Source organism: Aquarana catesbeiana, linkage group LG07, assembly GCF_042186555.1.
Source record: "Aquarana catesbeiana isolate 2022-GZ linkage group LG07, ASM4218655v1, whole genome shotgun sequence".
Taxonomy (NCBI): domain Eukaryota; kingdom Metazoa; phylum Chordata; class Amphibia; order Anura; family Ranidae; genus Aquarana; species Aquarana catesbeiana.
Window position 1 is genome coordinate 35,443,517 of NC_133330.1, and position 21,056 is coordinate 35,464,572.

The following is a 21,056-nucleotide window of genomic DNA, read 5'->3' on the forward strand; positions in this document are numbered from 1 at the left end:
GGTCTCCGAATTTAAGATCTTTCTGGGCCTTTCCCTCAACATGGGCATAACCAAAAAGAGTGAGTTGCGGTCATATTGGTCCACTGACCCAATTCACCATATGCCCGTGTTCTCTGCCTCCATGACCAGGGCACGATACGAGCAGATTTTGCGGTTCATGCACTTCAACGACAATGAACTCTGTCGTCCTCGTGGAGACCCTGCATACGATCGGCTCTACAAAATTCGGCCCCTCGTAAACCACTTCAACCAACGTTTTGCAGACTTGTTTACCCCCCATCAAGTTGTCTGCATTGATGAGTCCCTGATTAAGTTTTCTGGCCGCTTGTCCTTCAAACAATACCTTCCCAGCAAGCGTGCCAGATACAGGGTCAAGATGTATAAGCTCTGTGACAGGGCCACAGGCTATACATGTAGATTTATGGTTTACGAGGGCAAAGATAGTCACGTAGAGCCGATAAACTGCCCTGACTACATAGGAAGCGCTGGCAAGATAGTGTGGGACTTGGTGTCACCCTTATTCGGAAAGGGGTACCACTTGTACGTGGACAATTATTATATGAGCGTGCCACTTTTTAGTCACTTGTTTGATCAGCAGATTGGAGCATGTGGCACCGTGCGACCTAATCGCCGGGGCTTTCCCCAGCGGCTTGTAGAGTCCCGTCTTAGGCTGGGGGAGAGAGCCTGCTTCAAGTATAATAATTTGCTCGCTATGAAGTGGAGGGATAAGAAGAATGTTTTCGTTCTCACCTCCCTTCATGCAGACACGACGACCCAAATTACTACGGCGACTGGTGTTGTGGAGAAACCCCTCTGTGTCCACGAATACAACCTTAATATGGGAGGGGTGGACCTCAACGACCAGTTGTTGGCGCTGTACCTAATTGCCCGTAAGGCCAGACGCTGGTACAAAAAAGTGTCTGTTTATTTATTTCAATTGGCTTTGCTGAACGCTCATGTGCTATACAGAGCTTCAGGACAGACTGGATCCTTCCTTAAATTCCAGGAAGAGATCGTCAGAGCCCTTCTGTTTCCAGACAGTGCTCCACCTCACCTTCCCAATCCAAACGCAGTAGGCCGGCTGCATGAAAGGCATTTTCCTTATGCCCTCCAGAGTACCCCTACCCAACGAGCCCCCCAAAGAAAATGTTGTGTCTACAGAAAGCGCGGATTTAGGCGTGACACCCGGTATTATTGTCCCTCCTGTCCTGGCAATCCTGGTCTTTGCATTGGTGAATGTTTTGAACGCTACCATACACTAGTTGAGTATTAGCGTAGGGTACAGCACTGCACAGACTAGGACACACTTCCACAGGGTCTCCCAAGATGCCATCGCATTTTGAGAGACCCAAACCTGGAACCGTTACAGTTTTAAAAGTTACAGTTATAAAAAAAAAAAAAAGTAAAAAAAAAAAAAATACACAAAAAAAATATAAAATAAAAAAACCAAAAATAGTTGTCGTTTTATTGTTCTCTCTCTCTCTATTTTCTCTCTATTGTTCTGCTCTTTTTTACTGTATTCTATTCTGCAATGTTTTATTGTTATGTTTTATCATGTTTGCTTTTCAGGTATGTAATTTTTTTATAGTTTACTGTGTTTTAAACATTTTTTTTGTTTTCAGGTACGCCATTCAGCTGCAGCGCGGATTTATTTATCTTGACAGCAACAGCGTTTGCTCCCACGATACATAAAGCCGTGACTCCAGCGCTGTCGGAGGTGATTTCACCACCACAGTTACATACTTCAGCATATATGCCGAAGCGTGGGGGCAGAAGTGGGTGGAGGAGCGATTTGCTCCTGCCTTTTGCGGGAGGATGCCCCCATGCTTCGGCATATATATATTTTAGGTAGGCACAGGTTGCGTTAAATGTTTTATTTTTTACTATTTTTTTTTTGTATTTGCTTTGCAGGTATGGTAAGTATTACTGTTATACTGTAATGTTACTTTGTTTTTTGTTAACCATCATTTGCTTAGCAGGTACGCCATTCAGTTGCAGCGCGGATTTATTTATCTTGACAGCAACAGCGTTTGCTCCCACGATACATAAAGCCGTGACTCCAACGCTGTCGGAGGTGATTTCACCACCACAGTTACATACTTCAGCATATATGCCGAGACGTGGGGGCAGTGGGTGGAGGAGCAATTTGCTCCTGCCTTTTGCGGGAGGATGCCCCCATGCTTCGGCATATATAAATGGTGCATGTATGCCCATCATTAGAAGTGGGTGGATGAAGGGAGGTATTCTAATGGTGGGCATACCCACCGATCAATATCTTTTTTTCGTTCAGCCCACAGGCTGCATGAAAAAAAAGTTTACAATATATGCCCAACAAGGACCAGCAACGTACTGGTATGTTGCTGGACTTTGAGTGGTTATACCAGAATGATGCCTGCAGGTTTAGGTATCATCTTGGTATCATTCTTTTCAGCCAGCGGTCGGCTTTCATGTAAAAGCAATCCTAGCGGCTAATTAGCCTCTAGACTGCTTTTACAAGCAGTGGGAGGAAATGCCCCCCCCCACCATCTTCCATGTTTTTCTCTGGCTCTCCTGTCCCAACAGGGAACCTGAGAATGCAGCCGGTGATTCGGCCAGCTGACCATAGAGCTGATCAGAGACCAGAATGGCTCCAAACATCTCTATGGCCTAAGAATCCGGAAGCTACGAGCATTTCATGACTTAGATTTCGCCGGATGTAAACAGCGCCATTGGGAAATTGGGAAAGCATTTTATCACACCGATCTTGGTGTGGTCAGATGCTTTGAGGGCAGAGGAGAGATCTAGGGTCTAATAGACCCCAATTTTTTCAAAAAAGAGTACCTGTCACTACCTATTGCTATCATAGGGGATATTTACATTCCCTGAGATAACAATAAAAATGATTTAAAAAAAATAAAAATGAAAGGAACAGTTTAAAAATAAGATAAAAAATCAAAAAACTAATAAAAAAAAAAAAAAAAAAAAAGCACCCCTGTCCCCCCCTGCTCTCGCGCAAAGGCGCCATGCATGTGAGGTATCACCGCGAAGGTCAGATCGAGGGCAGTAATTTTAGCAGTAGACCTCCTCTGTAAATCTAAAGTGGTAACCTGTAAAGGCTTTTAAAGGCTTTTAAAAATGTATTTAGTTTGTCGCCACTGCATGTTTGTGCACAATTTTAAAACATGTCATGTTTGGTATCCATGTACTCGGCCTAAGATCATCTTTTTTATTTCATCAAACATTTGGGCAATATAGTGTGTTTTAGTGCATTAAAATTTTAAAAAGTGTGTTTTTTCCCCAAAAAATGCGTTTGAAAAATCGCTGCGCAAATACTGTGTGAAAAAAAAAAATTAAACACCCACCATTTTAATCTGTAGGGCATTTGCTTTAAAAAAATATATAATGTTTGGGGGTTCAAAGTAATTTTCTTGCAAAAAAAAAAAATTTTTTCATGTAAACAAAAAGTGTCAGAAAGGGCTTTGTCTTCAAGTGGTTAGAAGAGTGGGTGATGTGTGACATAAGCTTCTAAATGTTGTGCATAAAATGCCAGGACAGTTCAAAACCCCCCCAAATGACCCCATTTTGAAAAGTAGACACCCCAAGCTATTTGCTGAGAGGCATGTCGAGTCCATGGAATATTTTATATTGTGACACAAGTTGCGGGAAAAAGACAAATTTATTTTTTTTTTTTTGCACAAAGTTGTCACTAAATGATATATTGCTCAAACATGCCATGGGAATATGTGAAATTACACCCCAAAATACATTCTGTTGCCTCTCCTGAGTATGGGGATACCACATGTGTGAGACTTTTTGGGAGCCTAACCGCATAGGGGACCCCGAAAACCAAGCACCGCCTTCAGGCTTTCTAAGGGCGTAAATTTTTGATTTCACTCTTCACTGCCTATCACAGTTTCGGAGGCCATGTAATGCCCAGATGGCACAAACCCCCCCCCAAATGACCCCATTTTGGAAAATAGACACCCAAAGCTATTTGCTGAGAGGTATAGTGAGTATTTTGCAGACCTCACTTTTTGTCACAAACTTTTGAAAATTGAAAAAAGAAAAAAAGAAATACGTTTTTCTTGTCTTTCTTCATTTTCAAAAACAAATGAGAGCTGCAAAATACTCACCATGCCTCTCAGCAAATATCTTGGGGTGTCTACTTTCCAAAATGGGGTCATTTTGGGGCGGTTTTGTGCTATCTTGGCATTTTATGGCCTTCAAAACTGTGATGGGTAGTAAGGAGTGAAATCAAAAATTAACGCTCTTAGAAATCCTGAAGACGGTGATTGGATTTCGGGGCCCCGTATGAAGCTAGGCTCCCAAAAAGTGCCACTCATGTGGTATCCCCATACTCAGGAGAAGCAGCAGAATGTATTTTGGGGTGTAATTCCACATATGCCCATGGCATGTTTGAGCAATATATCATTTAGTGACAACTTTGTGCAAAAAAAAAAAAAAAAAAAATTGTCACTTTCCCGCAACTTGTGTCAAAATATAAAATATTCCATGTACTCATCATGCCTCTCAGCAAATAGCTTGGGGTGTCTTCTTTCCAAAATGGGGTCATTTGGGGGGGGTTTGTGCCATCTGGGCATTTTATGTCCTTCAAAAATGTGATAGGTAGTGAGGAGTGAAATCACAACTTTACGCCCTTAGAAATCCTGAAGGCGGTGCTGGGTTTTCGGGGCCCCGTACGCGGCTAGGCTCCCAAAAAGTCCCACACATGTGGTATCCCCATACTCAGGAGAAGCAGCAGAATGTATTTTGGGGTGCAATTCCACATAAGCCCATGGCCTGTGTGAGCAATATATAATTTAGTGCCAACTTTGTGCAAAAAAAAAAATTGTCACTTTCCCGCAACTTGTGTCCAAATATAAAATATTCCATGGACTCAACATGCCTCTCAGCAAATAGCTTGGGGTGTCTACTTTCCAAAATGGGGTCATTTGGGGGGGGTTTGTGCCATCTTGGCATTTTATGGCCTTCAAAACTGTGATAGGTAGTGAGGAGTAAAATCAAAAATTTATGCCCTTTGAAATCCTGAAGGCGGTGCTTGGTTTTCGGGGCCCCGTACGCGGCTAGGCTCCCAAAAAGTCCCACACATGTGGTATCCCCGTACTCAGGAGAAGCAGCAGAATGTATTTTGGGGTGTAATTCCACATATGCCCATGGCATGTTTGAGCAATATATCATTTAGTGACAACTTTGTGCAAAAAAAAAAAAAAATTGTCACTTTCCCGCAACTTGTGTCCAAATATAAAATATTCCATGGACTCAACATGCCTCTCAGCAAATAGCTTGGGGTGTCTACTTTCCAAAATGGGGTCATTTGGGGGGGGTTTGTGCCATCTTGGCATTTTATGGCCTTCAAAACTGTGATAGGTAGTGAGGAGTAAAATCAAAAATGTATGCCCTTTGAAATCCTGAAGGCGGTGCTTGGTTTTCGGGGCCCCGTACGCGGCTAGGCTCCCAAAAAGTCCCACACATTTGGTATCCCCGTACTCAGGAGAAGCAGCTGAATGTATTTTGGGGTGCAATTCCACATATGCCCATGGCCTGTGTGAGCAATATATCATTTAGTGACAACTTTTTGTAATTTTTTTTTTTTTGTCATTATTCAATCACTTGGGACAAAAAAAAAAAAATATTCAATGGGTTCAACATGCCTCTCAGCAATTTCCTTGGGGTGTCTACTTTCCAAAATGGGGTCATTTGGGGGGGTTTTGTACTGCCCTGCCATTTTAGCACCTCATGAAATGACATAGACAGTCATAAACTAAAAGCTGTGTAAATTCCAGAAAATGTACCCTAGTTTGTAGGCGCTATAACTTTTGCGCAAACCAATAAATATACGCTTATTGACATTTTTTTTACCAAAGACATGTGGCCGAATACATTTTGGCCTAAATGTATGACTAAAATTGATTTTAATGGATTTTCTTTATAACAAAAAGTAGAAAATATCATTTTTTTTCAAAATTTTCGGTCTTTTTCCGTTTATAGCGCAAAAAATAAAAGCGGCAGAGGTGATCAAATACCATCAAAATAAAGCTCTATTTGTGGGAAGAAAAGGACACAAATTTCGTTTGGGTACAGCATTGCATGACCGCGCAATTAGCAGTTAAAGCGACGCAGTGCCAAATTGTAAAAAGTGCTCTGGTCAGGAAGGGGGTAAATCCTTCCGGGGCTGAAGTGGTTAAATGCATTTTAGGGTGTGCCCCCCAAATATGTTTTTGTATATTGTAATAGACCCTGACCACATTTTTTTGGGCTGGAGCACCCTTCCCCCTCTTCATTACCTCTTATTTAGTGGCCACCAGTGCATAGGAGGAATCCCCTTCAGTTCTCCCACATAGAGGAGTTTAGCTCCCATGGTTGAGACGCAGGATCTTCCATTCTATTACTATGGTAGGACCCACTAATTCGGGGTACTTTGTCACAGTAAGTGGGCTTAGCACTATATGACCATATAGTGTGACCAAACCCCCATATTTTTTTTTAATACGTTCAGGTGTTTTTAACTAGCCTTGCAGGAAATGTCATTCTTGAAAGTGTGCGCTGTAATCTGTTTTATACTGTTTGTTGGTCTTATAGCAGCATCTTGAATTTAAACGCATTTTAGGGTGTGCCCCCCAAATATGTTTTTGTTTTGGTTAGTGAGAGGAGAGACTAGAGGGTACTGCACGCCTGTACCAGGTTCTGACCCGGCTGATTGCAGAGCTTGCCACCATTTCCCTGGAGGATGATACCCGTTGAGCAGTGATAGTGCTACCAGAGAAGATCAGTCCTGCCTGGAACAAATTGCAGCATGCCTGGAGGGTCTGTTTGGAGATGATGTGACAGTTCCAGAGTTAAGGTGGAGGTTCTTTGTCCGTAGGCAGCAAGAAGATGACAGCCTCACCCACTTTGCGGTAGCCTTCCAGAATCTGTGGAAGCACCTAGAGAAAAAGGATGTACACGGCTGTACCAACATACAGTAACTGCCTCAGACACACTACTGAAACTCTAATTTGTGGTGGGCATGAAGGCTGGGCCAGTCAGAAGAGCCTTAAGGGAATAAATAAAAGCTCAGCCTGCCCTCTCCTTCAATGAGAAAGTAGTGGATGCAGTGGCATAGAAACAGGAAGTTGGCAAGAATTGCAACACCTCAAAGATGAAGCCTTAGCCTCATCTCCCCTATCAGACATGCAGACAGCCATAAGCAGCTACTAGCAAATTTCGGTGAGGGAACAAGACTGGGAAGAGACTGCCTTTATCACACCCCTGGGACTATTCAAATTTAATCGCATGCCCTTCGGACTGAGCAACACACCCAGTACATGGAAAGGTGTTTGGGAAGATTTCAATTTTGAAACTGTGTTAGTGTACCTTGTTGATGACATCATTTTTTCCAAATCATTTGAGAAATCATCCAGCATCTGGACTGCCTGGGTATTGGTAAAGAACATCAAATGCAAAAGAAGCAGCAATCTGGAACCCAAGTGGGAGCGCACCCCCTATTGGGTGGAGAAGCAGGACCCAGACCCTATTAAAAGGCTGCTCCACCGCAACCTGCTGAGGCACTGCATGTTGAGTGGGTATTGCTCTGCCATTACCCACTCTATCCTACATTCTCTAACTCACATCTTCAATCTCTCCCTCTCTTCTGGCATCTTCTGCAATGCACTAAAACATGCACTGGTCACCCCCATACTTAAAAAGCCCTCCTTGCACCCTACCAATCTTAACAATCTACGCCTTATCTCCTTGCTCCCCTTTTCCTCTAAACTCCTTGAGCGCCTGGTCTACAACCAATGGAGCGATCACCTCATTAAGAATAACCTTCTTGATCCCCTTCAGCCTGGATTTCGCCCTCAACACTCCACAGAAACTGCTCTTCTAAAACTCACAAATGACTTACGGCAAAAACCAATGGACACTATTCTGTACTCCTATTTCTGGACCTTTCGGCTCCCCTTGATACGGTTGACCACCCCTTCTCCTCAAAAAATGTTACTCCCTCAGTCTCTGTGATTGTGCTCTTCACTGGCTCTCATTCTACCTATCCCACCGCACCTTCAGTGTCACTTACAATTCTACTTCCTCCTCTCCTCTTTCTTTCTCCGTCGGCATCCCCCAAGGTTCTGTTCTTGGACCTCTCCTATTTTCAATCTACACCTCTTCCCTGGGTCAGCTGACAACCTCCCATGGCTTTCAATATAGTTTTTCAGCTGATGACACCCAAATCTGTCTCTCCGCCCCTCAGCTCACTCCATCAGTCTCCTCACACATTAATAACTTACTAACATAACTCAGAATATAACAAGCAGGGGAGCTAGGAATTGTCTATAAAGGCATTAACATCGACCTGTATGTTTAACCCATAAGGTGTATATGTTTTAACCCTTTGAATCCACAGCATTTCAAGTTTGGAGATTTCACGTACCAGAGAACTATTTACACTTTAAATCTAAAAATTTTTTTCACTATTGGTTGTGTGTAAATATGCACTTCATCCTTTATATACTGGATTTCCATTTAATTCATTATGGATCCCATATATTTAATAATTTTTATGAGTTCCGGGTTCACCTGGGATATTTATCTATTTTCTGGTACTACTTAGTATATATTATTTTTTTCACATCTATCATTCATTAAGATTTATATAGTGCAAGTCGATCTTTTCGCCATTTTTGCACTACTAACATTGGCACTTAGTTTGAATTGGCATCTTTTTGTTGCTAAGTTTTTTCCTTTTCTTTTCCTTTTTTTTATTTACAATAAAAAAATGTTTCCCACACACTACATGTAAATTAGGATGGGTTGCCCATGCCTAAGATGGCGTCTTGAGACTCTGCCTATGGGACTCAGAACGAGGCTTGGTAGTTTGTTATAAGGTGGTGGTTCAGCACGCTTCCCGTTCCCCTTAGATAACGATGTTTATGACGAAACGCGTCTGGAGGAGGATACGTGCTGACTTCACCACGCTTTCGTGTTAGGAGGACGGGATATCGTTTGCAGCCGGCGGGCTCTGCTATTTATATGCAATTTTTTAAGCCTTTTTATGTAAGTGCAATACTTAATCCATTAAGTAATTATTAGTGACAATATTACGCTATGGATGGTTTTCTTTCCTCTGTTTATAGCTGTGTCCCGGGGCTCTGATCAAAGTCATATGATGTCAGGAGCGTTCTGAGCATCATTTAACCATCCAGCTTTTAGCCCATCAGCTGATTTTCTGTACAAGCAAAGGCCCTGGCTGGGTTTAAGCCATCTGCCCGACTTTGCTTGCCAGCTGGTAAGCAGGTTTCTCTTAGGGTGGCGGCACGTTTGATTTGATTTGGTTTACCCTGGTGTTTGATTTATTAGATTGAACTGTTTACTGATTTATCCACAAGTAATTGTACGGACTTTCCATTTATTAGCGCGGCTTCCTTTATCTCTTTCTATATCCTAATTGTGCTATCACACATCAAGCTGCTGCTCTTTGGACTACACTTTATGGTTTTGAGTTATTTGTGATTTTTTATTTTCATCACTTATTTTCAATGTTTAACATTGTTTGACTAAGCGCGTTTTTTTCCTTTTAATCTAGTTTCAGTAGAATGTTGTGGGCGGAAGCCAGACTGTAGGGGGTCGAGAAGGTTGTTGTCCATGAGGTAGCTACTCATTTGGTCATGAACAAGGCGTTCAATGAGCTTGGAGGCAAAAGGGAGCAGGGAGATGGGTCTTAAGTTATTCAAACAGGTGGGGTCTAGTGAGGGTTTTTTGAGTATGGGGGTAACCAGTGCATGTTTGAGCGGGGAAAGAAAGTTGGAGAGGGAGAGGTTGAAGATGTGGGTTAGGGAGTTGAGGTTAGAGTGGGAAGGTGGTCGCAGTAATTGAGAGGGGACAGGGTCCAGGGTACAGGTAGTGAGGTGGGCCATGGAGAGGAGTTTATCAACTTCATCTGTGGTAACTGGGCAAAAGGAGGAGAGTATTGAGTGTGGTGTTGGACCTGATATGTTGGGTAGGGGAGGAATTTGAATGCTGGATATCTCCTTGCGAATTGTGTTGATTTTGCTATTGAAGTGGTTGGCAATCTGATGAGCGGTAAGCAAGTTGGTGGGTGGGGGCAGTGGGGGGTGAACTAAGGAATTAAGGGGAGAAAAGAGTTGACGAGGTTTGGATGAGAGGGTTTTGATGAGAGTGTTGTAATAGGTTTGTTTAGCAGTGTGGAGGCATGAGTTGTATTTGAGAAGGGCAGATTTGTAGAGGGTAAAGTCTTGCAGGGATTTAGATTTACGCCATGCTCGCTCAAGAGCACGGCTGTGTCTCTTGAGACTTCTGGTGTCATCTGTTTGCCAGGGTTGTGGCAGATGGGGTCTCGTTCTGCATATAGAAAGAGGAGCAAGTACGTCTAGGGAGGATGACAACGTGGAGCTATAGATGGAAGTGGTTAGGTCTGGGCAGGACAGGGGTGCGATTTTGTCATAAAGTACCATCAGTAGCAGAGTGAAGAAGGGAAGGGTTGAGGTTGCGAAGGTTCCTGCGGGTAGTGGTTTGTGGGTTAGCAGCATGGGATGTAGGAAACAAGGAGAGTGTGAAACGGATAAGGTTTTGATCAGAGAGAGGAAAGGGTGTGTTAGAGAGATTGCAGGGAGTGCAGCGATGGGAGAATACGAGGTCGAGAGTGTTGCCGTTGGAGTGAGTGGTGGTTTGTGTCCATTGTGTTAGGTTAAAAGAGGAGGTTAGGTTGAGTAGTTTAGAAGTGGTAGCAGATCTATTTGCATTATCTACATGTATATTGCTTAAAGAGCTGTATGTGGGATTATATAAACAACAATATTAATATATTTCTTACAATTATAGTACTAGTAATTATTCTAACATACACTATATTACCAAAAGTTTTGGGGCTCCTGCCTTTACACGCACATGAACTTTAATTGCATCCCAGTCTTAGGCTGGATTCATACCTATGCATTTTTAGTGCTTTTTGCATTTTGCAGATTTACACTACAGTCCAATTAACATGGTTTCCTATGGAACATGTTCTGTACTGCAAATCTGCAAAATGCCAAAAGCACTAAAAATGCATAGGTGTGAATCAAGCCTAAGTCTGTAGGGTTCAATATTGAGTTGGCCCACCCTTTACAGCTATAACAGCTTAGGAGTAGGGATGAGCTTCGAGTTCGAGTCGAACTCATGTTCGGCTCGAACATTGGCTGTTCACCAGTTCGCCGAACAACGAACAATTTGGGGTGTTCGCGGCAAATTTGAAAGCCGCGGAACATCCTTTAAAAGTCTATGGGAGAAATCAAAAGTGCTAATTTTAAAGGCTTATATGCATGGTATTGTCATAAAAAGTGTTTGGGGACCTGGGTCCTGCACCAGGGGACATGGATCAATGCAAAAAAAAGTTTTAAAAACGAACGTTTTTTCGGGAGCAGTGATTTTAATAATGCTTAAAGTCAAACAATAAAAGTATAATATTCCTTTAAATTTCGTACCTGGGGGGTGTCTATAGTATGCCTGTAAAGGGGCGCATGTTTCCTGTGTTTAGAACAGTCTGACAGCAAAATGACATTTCAAAGGAAAAAAAGTCATTTAAAACTACTCGCGGTTATTAATGAATTGCCGGTCCGACAATACACATACAAGTTCATTGATAAAAACAGCATAGGAATTCCCCACAGGGGAACCCCGAACCAAAATTTTTAAAAAAATGACATGTGGGGTCCCCCTAAATTCCATATCAGGCCCTTCAGGTCTGGTATGGATATTAAGGGGAACCCCAGCCAAAATTTTTTTTAAAAATGGCGTGGGGTCCCCCTCAAAATCTATACAAGACCCTTCAGGTCTGGTATGGATTTTAAGGGGAACCCCGCGCCAAAATTTAAAAAAAAATGGCGTGGGGTCCCCCCAAAAATCCAGACCAGACCCATGAATGGACACAACCAGACTTGGTGGTAAAGATGAGAGAGACACCACACTCAGAGATCCGCCACCACACAAATATTGCGCTTACCACAAGGCAAGCAAAATATAGTGTATGTGCACTTTGCAGCATGCCCTATGTGGCTCATGTAAAGATAAAGCATATAGAGAACTCCATCTATACAATACACAACTTATGTAGTCTGACATATATGTTATCTGCTCACAGCCTTTGTTTAGCAATTGCGCTGGTTGCACTGCCTCACATAGACACGGATGTGTCTTCCCTCTCTATGCGCATAATTCAGTTATTGCAGGGGTTCAAATTCTCACCTGAAGAGTGGATCCACATTGAGTGAATGGTATTTTGAAAAGTAGTGCACTCCCTTCCAGGTCTCCTTGGCACTGAGGATCTTCGAGGTGAATATCGAGTACTTTAAGGTTGGCTGCAGCCAATAAATGATATGGAAGGCTGTACTCAGCTCCACGTGAGAGACATTGTAGTGATGCTGAAAAGAAAAAAAATATATTAGAATACATTGTGATAAAATAGTCTGCTCATTTAGACCTAGGTAATTTTGCAACTTTGGGGTATAATTATAAAAAAAAATTCTCAAAGCTGTCCATCTTGTGAAACTGCATGTGCATTTGTTTTGTGTGAATGCTGACAAAAATCAAACATCACTAGGCAATTTTCCTTTCAGGTCAGGTGTTCTTCATTCATAGGAATACAGTGAATTAGGAAAATACCACATTATAGGGGTTATTTACTAAAACTGCAGAGTGCAAAATCTGGTGCAGCTCTGCAAAGAAACCAATCAGCTTCCAGGTTTTATTGCTAAAGCTTGATTTCATTTTCCCTGAAGAAGGAAGCTATCGTCCGAAACATGTTGGGATTTATCTAAAGGACTTCACCAAGACTGACCAAGCTGTATTTCTGCTGGCAGTCTTTTTGGGTGTGCCTTGATGTAATAGGGTATTCACATCACTATATGAGATTGTTCTTTGAATGCTATTATGTTTGTAGAATTTTGACACTATTTTATCAGGACCCTTGGTCCTTTTTATGTCTTGTTTCAAATAAAAATTGGCATTCAACTTTTATATATGTTCTATTTGATGTGTGGTTCTGCCCATAAAGTCCCAAAGGGGTGTTTTTCTGTAGTTTTTGTCCAGTATATTTGGTATTTTGGCAGTATAATGTTCACTACAGCCAGCCTTTCCTTATCAAATTGTACGCAATGAAAGGAATTCATGCCTTTCATTGTGTACTATTGTGATGAGCTCTAATTGATCTCAGTGATCACATGGTTAAGACAGGGCCAATCACAACTCACCTGTACCATGTGATTAGCTGTGGCCAATTACAGCTAATAACAATAGTAAACACTGGATGAATAGTTTTCATTCAGAAAAAATGGTTGCTTACAACTGTAAAAGTCAGTTATAAGCAATCATAGTGTGTAAAAAAAAAAAAAAAATCCTGATCGCCTCCCCAGACTAGTGCAGTGTTACTATGGCAACACTGTATTGCTCTGGTCACTGTATGTAAAAAAAATTGTAAAAAAAGAAAAGAATTTAATAAAAAAAAGAAAATAAATATAAAAAAATAAATTTTCACCAAAGAAATACATTTTGGCCTAAATTTATAAAGAAAGATTATTTACTTGCAAAATGTTATAAAAGAAAGGAAGAAAACATCTTTTTTATTTATTTAGCAAAAAATAAAAAACCCAGAGGTGATTAACCACTTCAGCCCCGGAAGGTTTTACCCCCTTCATGACCAGTCCATTTTTTGCGATACGGCATTGCCTTACTTTAACTGACAATTGCGTGTTCATGTGACAGTGCACCCAAACGAAATTTATGTTCTTTTTTTTCCCACACATAGAGCTTTCTTTTGGTGGTATTTGATCACTTCTGCGGTTTTAATTTTTTGCGCTATCAACAAAACAAAGACAGACAATTTTGAAAAAAACAACAATATTTTTAACTTTTTGCTATAAAACATATCCAATAAAAAAATTTTAAAAATCTAATTTATTCATCAATTTAGGCCAATATGTATTCTGCTACATGTTTTTGGTAACAAAATCCCAATAAGCGTATATTGATTGGTCTGTGCAAAAGTTATCGCGTCTACAAACTATGGGATATTTTTATGGCGGCGATCAGAAATTTTCAGTGGGACTGCGACGATGCGGCAGACAAATCGGACACTAAGGGGTTGATTTACTAAAGGCAAATAGTCATATAGACTGTGCACTTTGCAAAGTGCAGTTGCTCCAGAGCTTAGTAAATGAGGCAAAGCGTCACAGAATATTTGTGTAGCGCCCTGCTTCTGTTGACCAGGCGCTTGCATGTGAATTTAGTGGGTTATCTGTTCTGTATATAGTTCAGATTTAATGTTATGGCTAAATTAGCCTCTGTTCCAGCATTGGCTGTGTTGTGTGCAGTTCCACACTGTCGTCTGTAGGTGTCGTTGTCACCACAGGTCAGTGATGGAAGAGCAACAGGCTAAGGTGTATTGAGTGTCCTTCTTTCCCATAAACAGCCCAGTGGGAGTGGTTCACTGCTGTGCATTCTGGGAAAGGATACTTAAGGGGCAGACGCCATTTTTTCGGTCTCTCTACTTCTGGCCCTCCTGGCCCTCCTGGCCTAAGGTATGTGACAACTTCTTTTCTGTCTCGGGGCCCGGCTGGTCCGAGGCTATGAGACTACAAGTAGGCCCAGAAGCTATCTGGGGTCTACCAGGTTCAGAGGTGGTCCTGTGCTGTCTGTCCTGCGGGAAGAAGCCAAGCAATTGAAAGATCCGGGGGGAGGACTCATCTTGGAGAGGACCGAGCGAAAGGCTGGTATCTCAAGATGAGCCTGGTGACTCAATTGGAGGATGCATCCTAACCAACCTACCTCACAGTACTGCCGGGTGGCTTAAAGGAATTATTGGTACTGTGTTGCTGTGTTTGATAACTGAAACTAAATCCTGTGGCAGAGGATTGTTCAATAACCATTGTTTTCACCAAGTCTGTGGCAGAGACTTTGTCCATGCATCATTCCGGCTGCTAGGTCAGTGAGAGAGGCCTTTCCGGGTGAGCAAGATCCGTTGACTAAAGGAGTACTTGTCTCCGGGTTCTCAAGTTCCTCAGTGATCTGCACAAGGTATCTGAACTTGACTGCAATTCCCCTTCAACCTCTTTACTAATACTTCTTCAAAGTTTTATATTAAAGCATTGGAAACAGAACTAAGTGACTGGTGTATACATTGGTGGCTCAAGATCTAATTTAAACTCTAATGCCGCGTACACACGAGCGGACTTTACGGCAGACTTTGCCCAGCGGACGGGATTTGGTCGGACAATTCGATCGTGTGTGGGCTCCAGCAGACTTTGTTTTCTCAAAAGTTGGACGGACTTAGATTTGAAACATGTTTTAAATTAATCCGTCGAAATCGAGTCCGGTCGAAAAGTCCGCCGTCTGTATGCTAGTTCGATGGACATAAAGCCACGCTAGGGCAGCTATTGGCTACTGGCTATGAACTTCCTTGTTTTAGTCCGGTCGTACGTCATCACGTAGGAATTCGACGGACTTTGGTGGATTGTGTGTAGGCAAGTCCGTTCATTCAGAAAGTCCGTCGTAAAGTACGTCGAAAAGTCCGCCGGGCAAAGTCTGCCGGGCAAAGTCTGCCGTAAAGTCCACTCGTGTGTACGCGGCATAAGTCTCTGATATGGTGAACTGTGAGTAGGAGGGGTGACGGCAAAGACCAAATCAGATATCAGCAGCTCCTTTGGGGGTCATTGCTACACGTGCAAGGAAAATAAATGGAACTGGTGTTATTATTTAACATTGGAGGCCACCTAGTGCCATTGAAAAGATAAAAAGGAAAAGAACCCTGCATGTTACTTAAAGCGGAGTTCCACCCTATTTTACAACTTGTGCTTAAAGGAATGACCACTCCTCCACCACTCGTTTTTGGATAAAGAATTTTTCTTTTACTTACCTTATGTGAAGTACTGAGTGTACTTCTGTCCCACCTGGGCCGCGGTTCAGGACATCATTTCCTCCTTCACCCTGCTGCCTTCTGGGACCTGGGTGTGTCCCAGAAGACAACAGGCCATTCAGAAAGCGCCGCGCGACTCGTGCATGCGCAGTAGGAAACCGACGGTGAAGCCCGAAGGCTCCACTGCCGGTTTCCCTTGAGTAATGAGTAATGAGTAAGCACTTGGCATAGTGCGAAACGCGTTAGCTGATTGCCTGTACACCCTGTCAATGATGTCCTGTATGACATGTTCCTGATTTTATAATAAAGCAACTTGGATTATAAACTCCTGGAGTGCGGCTGTCCGGATTTTCCTGTTTGCACACAGCTTCAACTAGCATTAGCCAGCACCTGGGGATCCTTGTCTCTGGAGAGCAACTTCCATTTCATACCTGGGCAGTTTTACCCTTGTGCGGGGATAACATTCGCATTGTGCCGGTTTCCCTTAGTTACAATGGTGGCGCCTGCACCCGAGCTGATGGGGGGGCGACATCGCAGGCTTCCTTGACAGGTAAGTGTCCTTATTAAAAGTCAGCAGCTACAGTGTTTGTAGCTGCTGACTTTTGATTTTAAAAAAATTGCGGCTGGAACACCACTTTAACGATTTATAAGACATCTGTAGAAGGTAAATATGTAAAAAAAAGTAACATATATGAGGGATGTTGGTCAATTGGGGGTGGTGGTCAGAACCCATGATTGGGCTTTAAATATAGAAAGTCGTAGACAAACCACTAAAGGCAGGATTGATTATCCACTACAATGACTGATTCATAGCTGGTGAGATAATATATCAGCCACACAGAAAACGCATTTTTTTAATTATTATGATAAATCACCTAATGCATAGGCCTGCACTGTCAGAGGCAGCAGTAAAATGCAAATATTGGGTAGCACTGCAAACTAGAAAGCAAAATCTGCAAATGTAATGAGCACAAATGTCTTCCTACATGCACTGTACATCACATTAATAAGATTATTTACATCAAGATGTTTTTTTTTTTTTTTTTAATTATTAAAAAGTCTATACATTCTCAAATTTTCAGATATTATATTATACATATTATAAATATAGGTACAAAGTTACCCAGTAGCTGTGTGTGACAACTGCCTTACTGTTATTATCATTTTGTTTTTTTGTGGTATGTGGGGGTGTGCATGAGGATAGTTGTCCCTGTATCGAGTGTCTGGCAAAAAATATATATCTTACCTGGATGGTGGGTCTCCTGGCCCATTGAATATCCATAAGACTTATAACTTTCAACACCATAAACATAGATTGTAAACGTTAAGTACTTGTGGTATATTTCATGTGTTCCTTCGCTTTTACCCAAAGAGACCTCCCAGGCCCAGAATCCGCCAGACTCTTTCACCCAATAACTGTATGAGCTGAGGGGCTTCTGGTCCAGGTAGAACCCAGAGACAGAGGAAGTTTGGGATATGATCATGAGGAAGCTGTAGTAGATATTTTTTGTATAAAATTGGTAGTAATTTAATCCCAGTAACGATGGAGGAACAGTGGTCAAAAAAGGGTCGTAGGCTGACACAAAGGTCCTTGGCTTTGAATCTTGGAAGACATAAGAGATCATGATGGGTTTGGAAGACTTCACTGTGATCTCATTTTTTAAACTGAGCTGAACACGGGATCCTCTCTGTAGACTGCGCTGGGTCGTCTTCCCTAGATCTGTGACATTCACCACAGTACCTGGATCTGCAGCTATTATATCTACAATGTCTCGAGTGTGGTTAAACAATGGGAAGATGGCAAAGAATGTTCCCCAATTCCGCACGGGATGGAGCTGTTCAAAGATTGGGTCATAACTTCCAGAGGAACCATAATAATAACTATGACCAGTAAAAACAGCAACTGGAGCAGTAGACAGGACTCTGGTTCCAGTAAGGTCACCGGCGCTATATAACTGGATAACTTGCTGCCTTCCAAGCGTCACGGAGATGTTAGAACCAGTATAGTAATTCGCTCCATTATATGTGATATGTCCTGAAACTGTTATAGTCAACTGAACATTCTCTTGAAGACCGTTGGCCACCGCAAACTCTTTATTTGCTCCAGATGTTGATAAACTAGGTATGAAATATTCAGTCCCCAGGTCCTCTAATGGAAGAAGAGCCATGGCATCACCATTGCCAGAAGCATGGAGATATAGAAAGACTGACACTTCAACATCTGAAGTCACCAGCGCAGCCTTGTTAGTCACGTATCCTTCGCGCACCATATAAGAGGAGCTCAAAGTCACCGCAGCACTGCTGTTCTTTGAAACATACACCGTCTTAATAAAACTTGGATAAGAAATTGTGACTGTTACCGTAGCAGCTTTACCGCATGTGACAATATACAGCTCAGCTATTTGATCTGAATGATGACTGTACATAGGCACAGCTACAAACTTCCTTTGCCCAGTTCCTTAAAAAGAGGAAAAAAAATATTAGAGAATTTTGGTTCAGTGTTAACCTGGACCCTTTTCTTTTACATGTAAAAATTTGATAGAACAATTGAACTTTCAAATAAATTTTTTTTTCAAAATTACAAAGCAATCAAAGACATAAAATAACTGTTTTGGATGGACCGCTTTCACAAAAAGTGCCACTATTTGCAATTCGATCTTACAATAAGGTGTATTGAAGCTCAGTTTTGACTTCACAATTGACAAGTTGATGGAAAGTGGTTGAAATTGATTTAAGATTCCCATGTGTATGACCAGCTCAAGAGCTACCAAATCATAAGGACTTTACAAAAGGAAAGTGCAAAGTAGACTTACATTTTAGTAGTAAAATGTAATTTTTTGCTACAGTTCCAAGTACTTTATTGCATGACATTAATGATATTTTCACTGCTATTGTTCAAGCTGGCTTCTCTGTGTTTATTGCCCTGACATTGAAAACCCCCTGCGCGGTTTAAAGTGACAATAAAGGTTCAGGGTTTTTTTTTCTTAAATAACAAACATATCATACTTGCCTCCACTGTGCAGTTTGTTTTGCACAGAGTGGCCCCGAACATCCTCTTCTGGGGTCCCACGGCAGCTCTCGTGGCTCCTCCCTGCATTAGCTAACCCCCTCTGGGAAGCTCTCTCCCGAGGGGGTTACCTTGCGGGCGCGCTCCTGTGTCATACACTCGGCATCCATAGACGCTGAGTGCATGACTCGGCCCCGCCCCCCGCACCATTGGATTTGATTGACAGCAGCGGGAGCCAATGGCTGCGCTGCTATCAATCTATCCAATGAAGAGCCGAGAACCCGTGGCTCATGGAAATTCAGTGCTCAGGTAAATAAAACGGGGGGCTGGGGGGCCGGACACTGCAAGGTGTTTTTTCACCTTAATGCATAGGATGCATTAGCGTGAAAAAACATGAAGATTTACAACTCCTTTAAGGTTAAACCGATTCTCCTCCAATCTCATTGTGTGGCCCCGTGTTCTCGTACACTCCCTGAGACTGAATAGTTATTTTTCTATGCTGGGATCACCATTGAGGTATTTGTCGATTTCTATTATGTCCCCTCTGAAGCGTCTCTTCTCCAGCGAGAATAAATTTAGTGCTGGTAGTCGTTCCTCGTAATTAAGGGCGTCCAGTCCCCTTATCAGTTTCGTTGCCTTTCTTTGGACTCTCTCCAGCTCCAGCATATCCTTCTGTAGCACCCTCTACATTAGGTAGGTGTTAGATTAGATTTTTGGTAAGTGTAGAAAAATGTAGACAGGCCTAGCTAAATTAGTGCAAGCAAAATATATACACTAAAAATATTTCACAACTAGCTGAACTTTTTGTTACTGGTGTTTTTAATTAGCGCTACTGTAAAATATTTTTAGTTGATATATTTTGCTTGCAGTCATGTATTCACTTTTTGTTTGCCACATCATCAAATGTATTTATAAGAATTTCATATAAATGTTTGTGCAAACCTTTGTTGGAAAATCCACTAGTGTATGGCCTGTTTTTATTGAAAAACAGCTACGTGTTCCTGTTTAGGCTTCTTTGCACTGTGGTGCCACTGGCCAGTTATTACCCAACTATAAATGAGGGCTATAGCTTTAATATTTTAGAAAAATTGGGTATATGGTTATAGGGGGACTCTGGAAATGGTGGAGTGGTGATGTGAAGTGTTTTGTGAAATCTGTTTTTATAGTTTTTAACTATTTTTTAGTTTTATTTTTCTTTTAAAATAATGTAGTTAACTGATTTCCTTATTACTAGTGCTGACCCATCACAACCTCAATTTTTATTGTTATTATGGTAACACAGAAAATACTGAACCTGGTCTGGAAATACATCTCCGGGTTTCAACAGGAAGTGAAAAAGTCGTATCTGCAGAGATTAAAAAAAGCAAAAACAAACTTTTAATGTCATTCTATAATCTGTATTTAAGTCATCGACAGAAGCAAAACAATTTTCTAAAATTTAAATTCTACTAAATGTTAGCTTTTTATCTGTAAAGCTTCATATAAAGACACATGTCAAACATGTAAACATATACTAAAATACAGTGGTGGCTCGTCCATAGGGGCGCTCGGGCACTGCCCCCCAAGCTGTTAAAAAAAAAAAAAAAAAATGTCACTTTAAGAGTGACCAGGCGCCGGACATACGGTGGTCTATGGGAAGCTTCCTAGCTGTGCGCCCGCACACACTCCCACTCTACTGGGATTCGTCAGTCTGCCTATAGTTGTGGCTAGGATTGGTGCGGCGGGAACTGGAGGGGAGGACAGTGGGCTGTACTATTTGCGTCACTGTGGGGGGTGGAGTCGACTGGGAGAGGACAGTGGGCGCCTGGGCGGTGGTATTTTCATTTCCGGTTTCCCGGCCACAGTGGGGGTGGAGTAGGTGTGCGTGCGGTGAAGGTAAGTGCATGTACTGGCCATCATGACTACTGGGAGTTTCCGATGGCTCAATAACAGCGGACCACTGCCTCCTCCACTCCTCTGTCCCACCCCCCCCCCCCCCCCCCCCCCCCCCGCAGCGCTCACCTCCTCTCCCTGTCTAGTTATACAGTGCGAATGAATAATGACATGATGCTCAGGAGTCGGCAGCACTGAGAAGCTCATCATACGATCCGGAAGGAGGACAGCCACACACAGCTGTAACATAAGCTTCCTTGGCACTTGTTCTTCTGCTCTTTCCTTCCCCCCTCT

General features: G+C 42.3%; 1 protein-coding gene across 1 annotated transcript in view; it reads right to left on the reverse strand.

The window, feature by feature from the left end:
* Positions 1-20,256, reverse strand: part of LOC141102408 (uncharacterized) — a 31,944-nt gene extending 11,688 nt beyond the window's left edge. The window contains exons 1-3 of the mRNA XM_073591368.1: positions 20,185-20,256; positions 17,130-18,341; positions 12,220-12,395 (exon numbers count right to left, since the gene is read on the reverse strand). Of these exons, the coding sequence (XP_073447469.1) occupies positions 12,220-12,395; positions 17,130-18,309 (1,356 nt within the window). The 5' untranslated portion in view covers positions 18,310-18,341; positions 20,185-20,256. The remainder of the gene's footprint in view (positions 1-12,219; positions 12,396-17,129; positions 18,342-20,184) is intronic.
* Between the last annotated feature and the right edge of the window lie 800 nt (positions 20,257-21,056).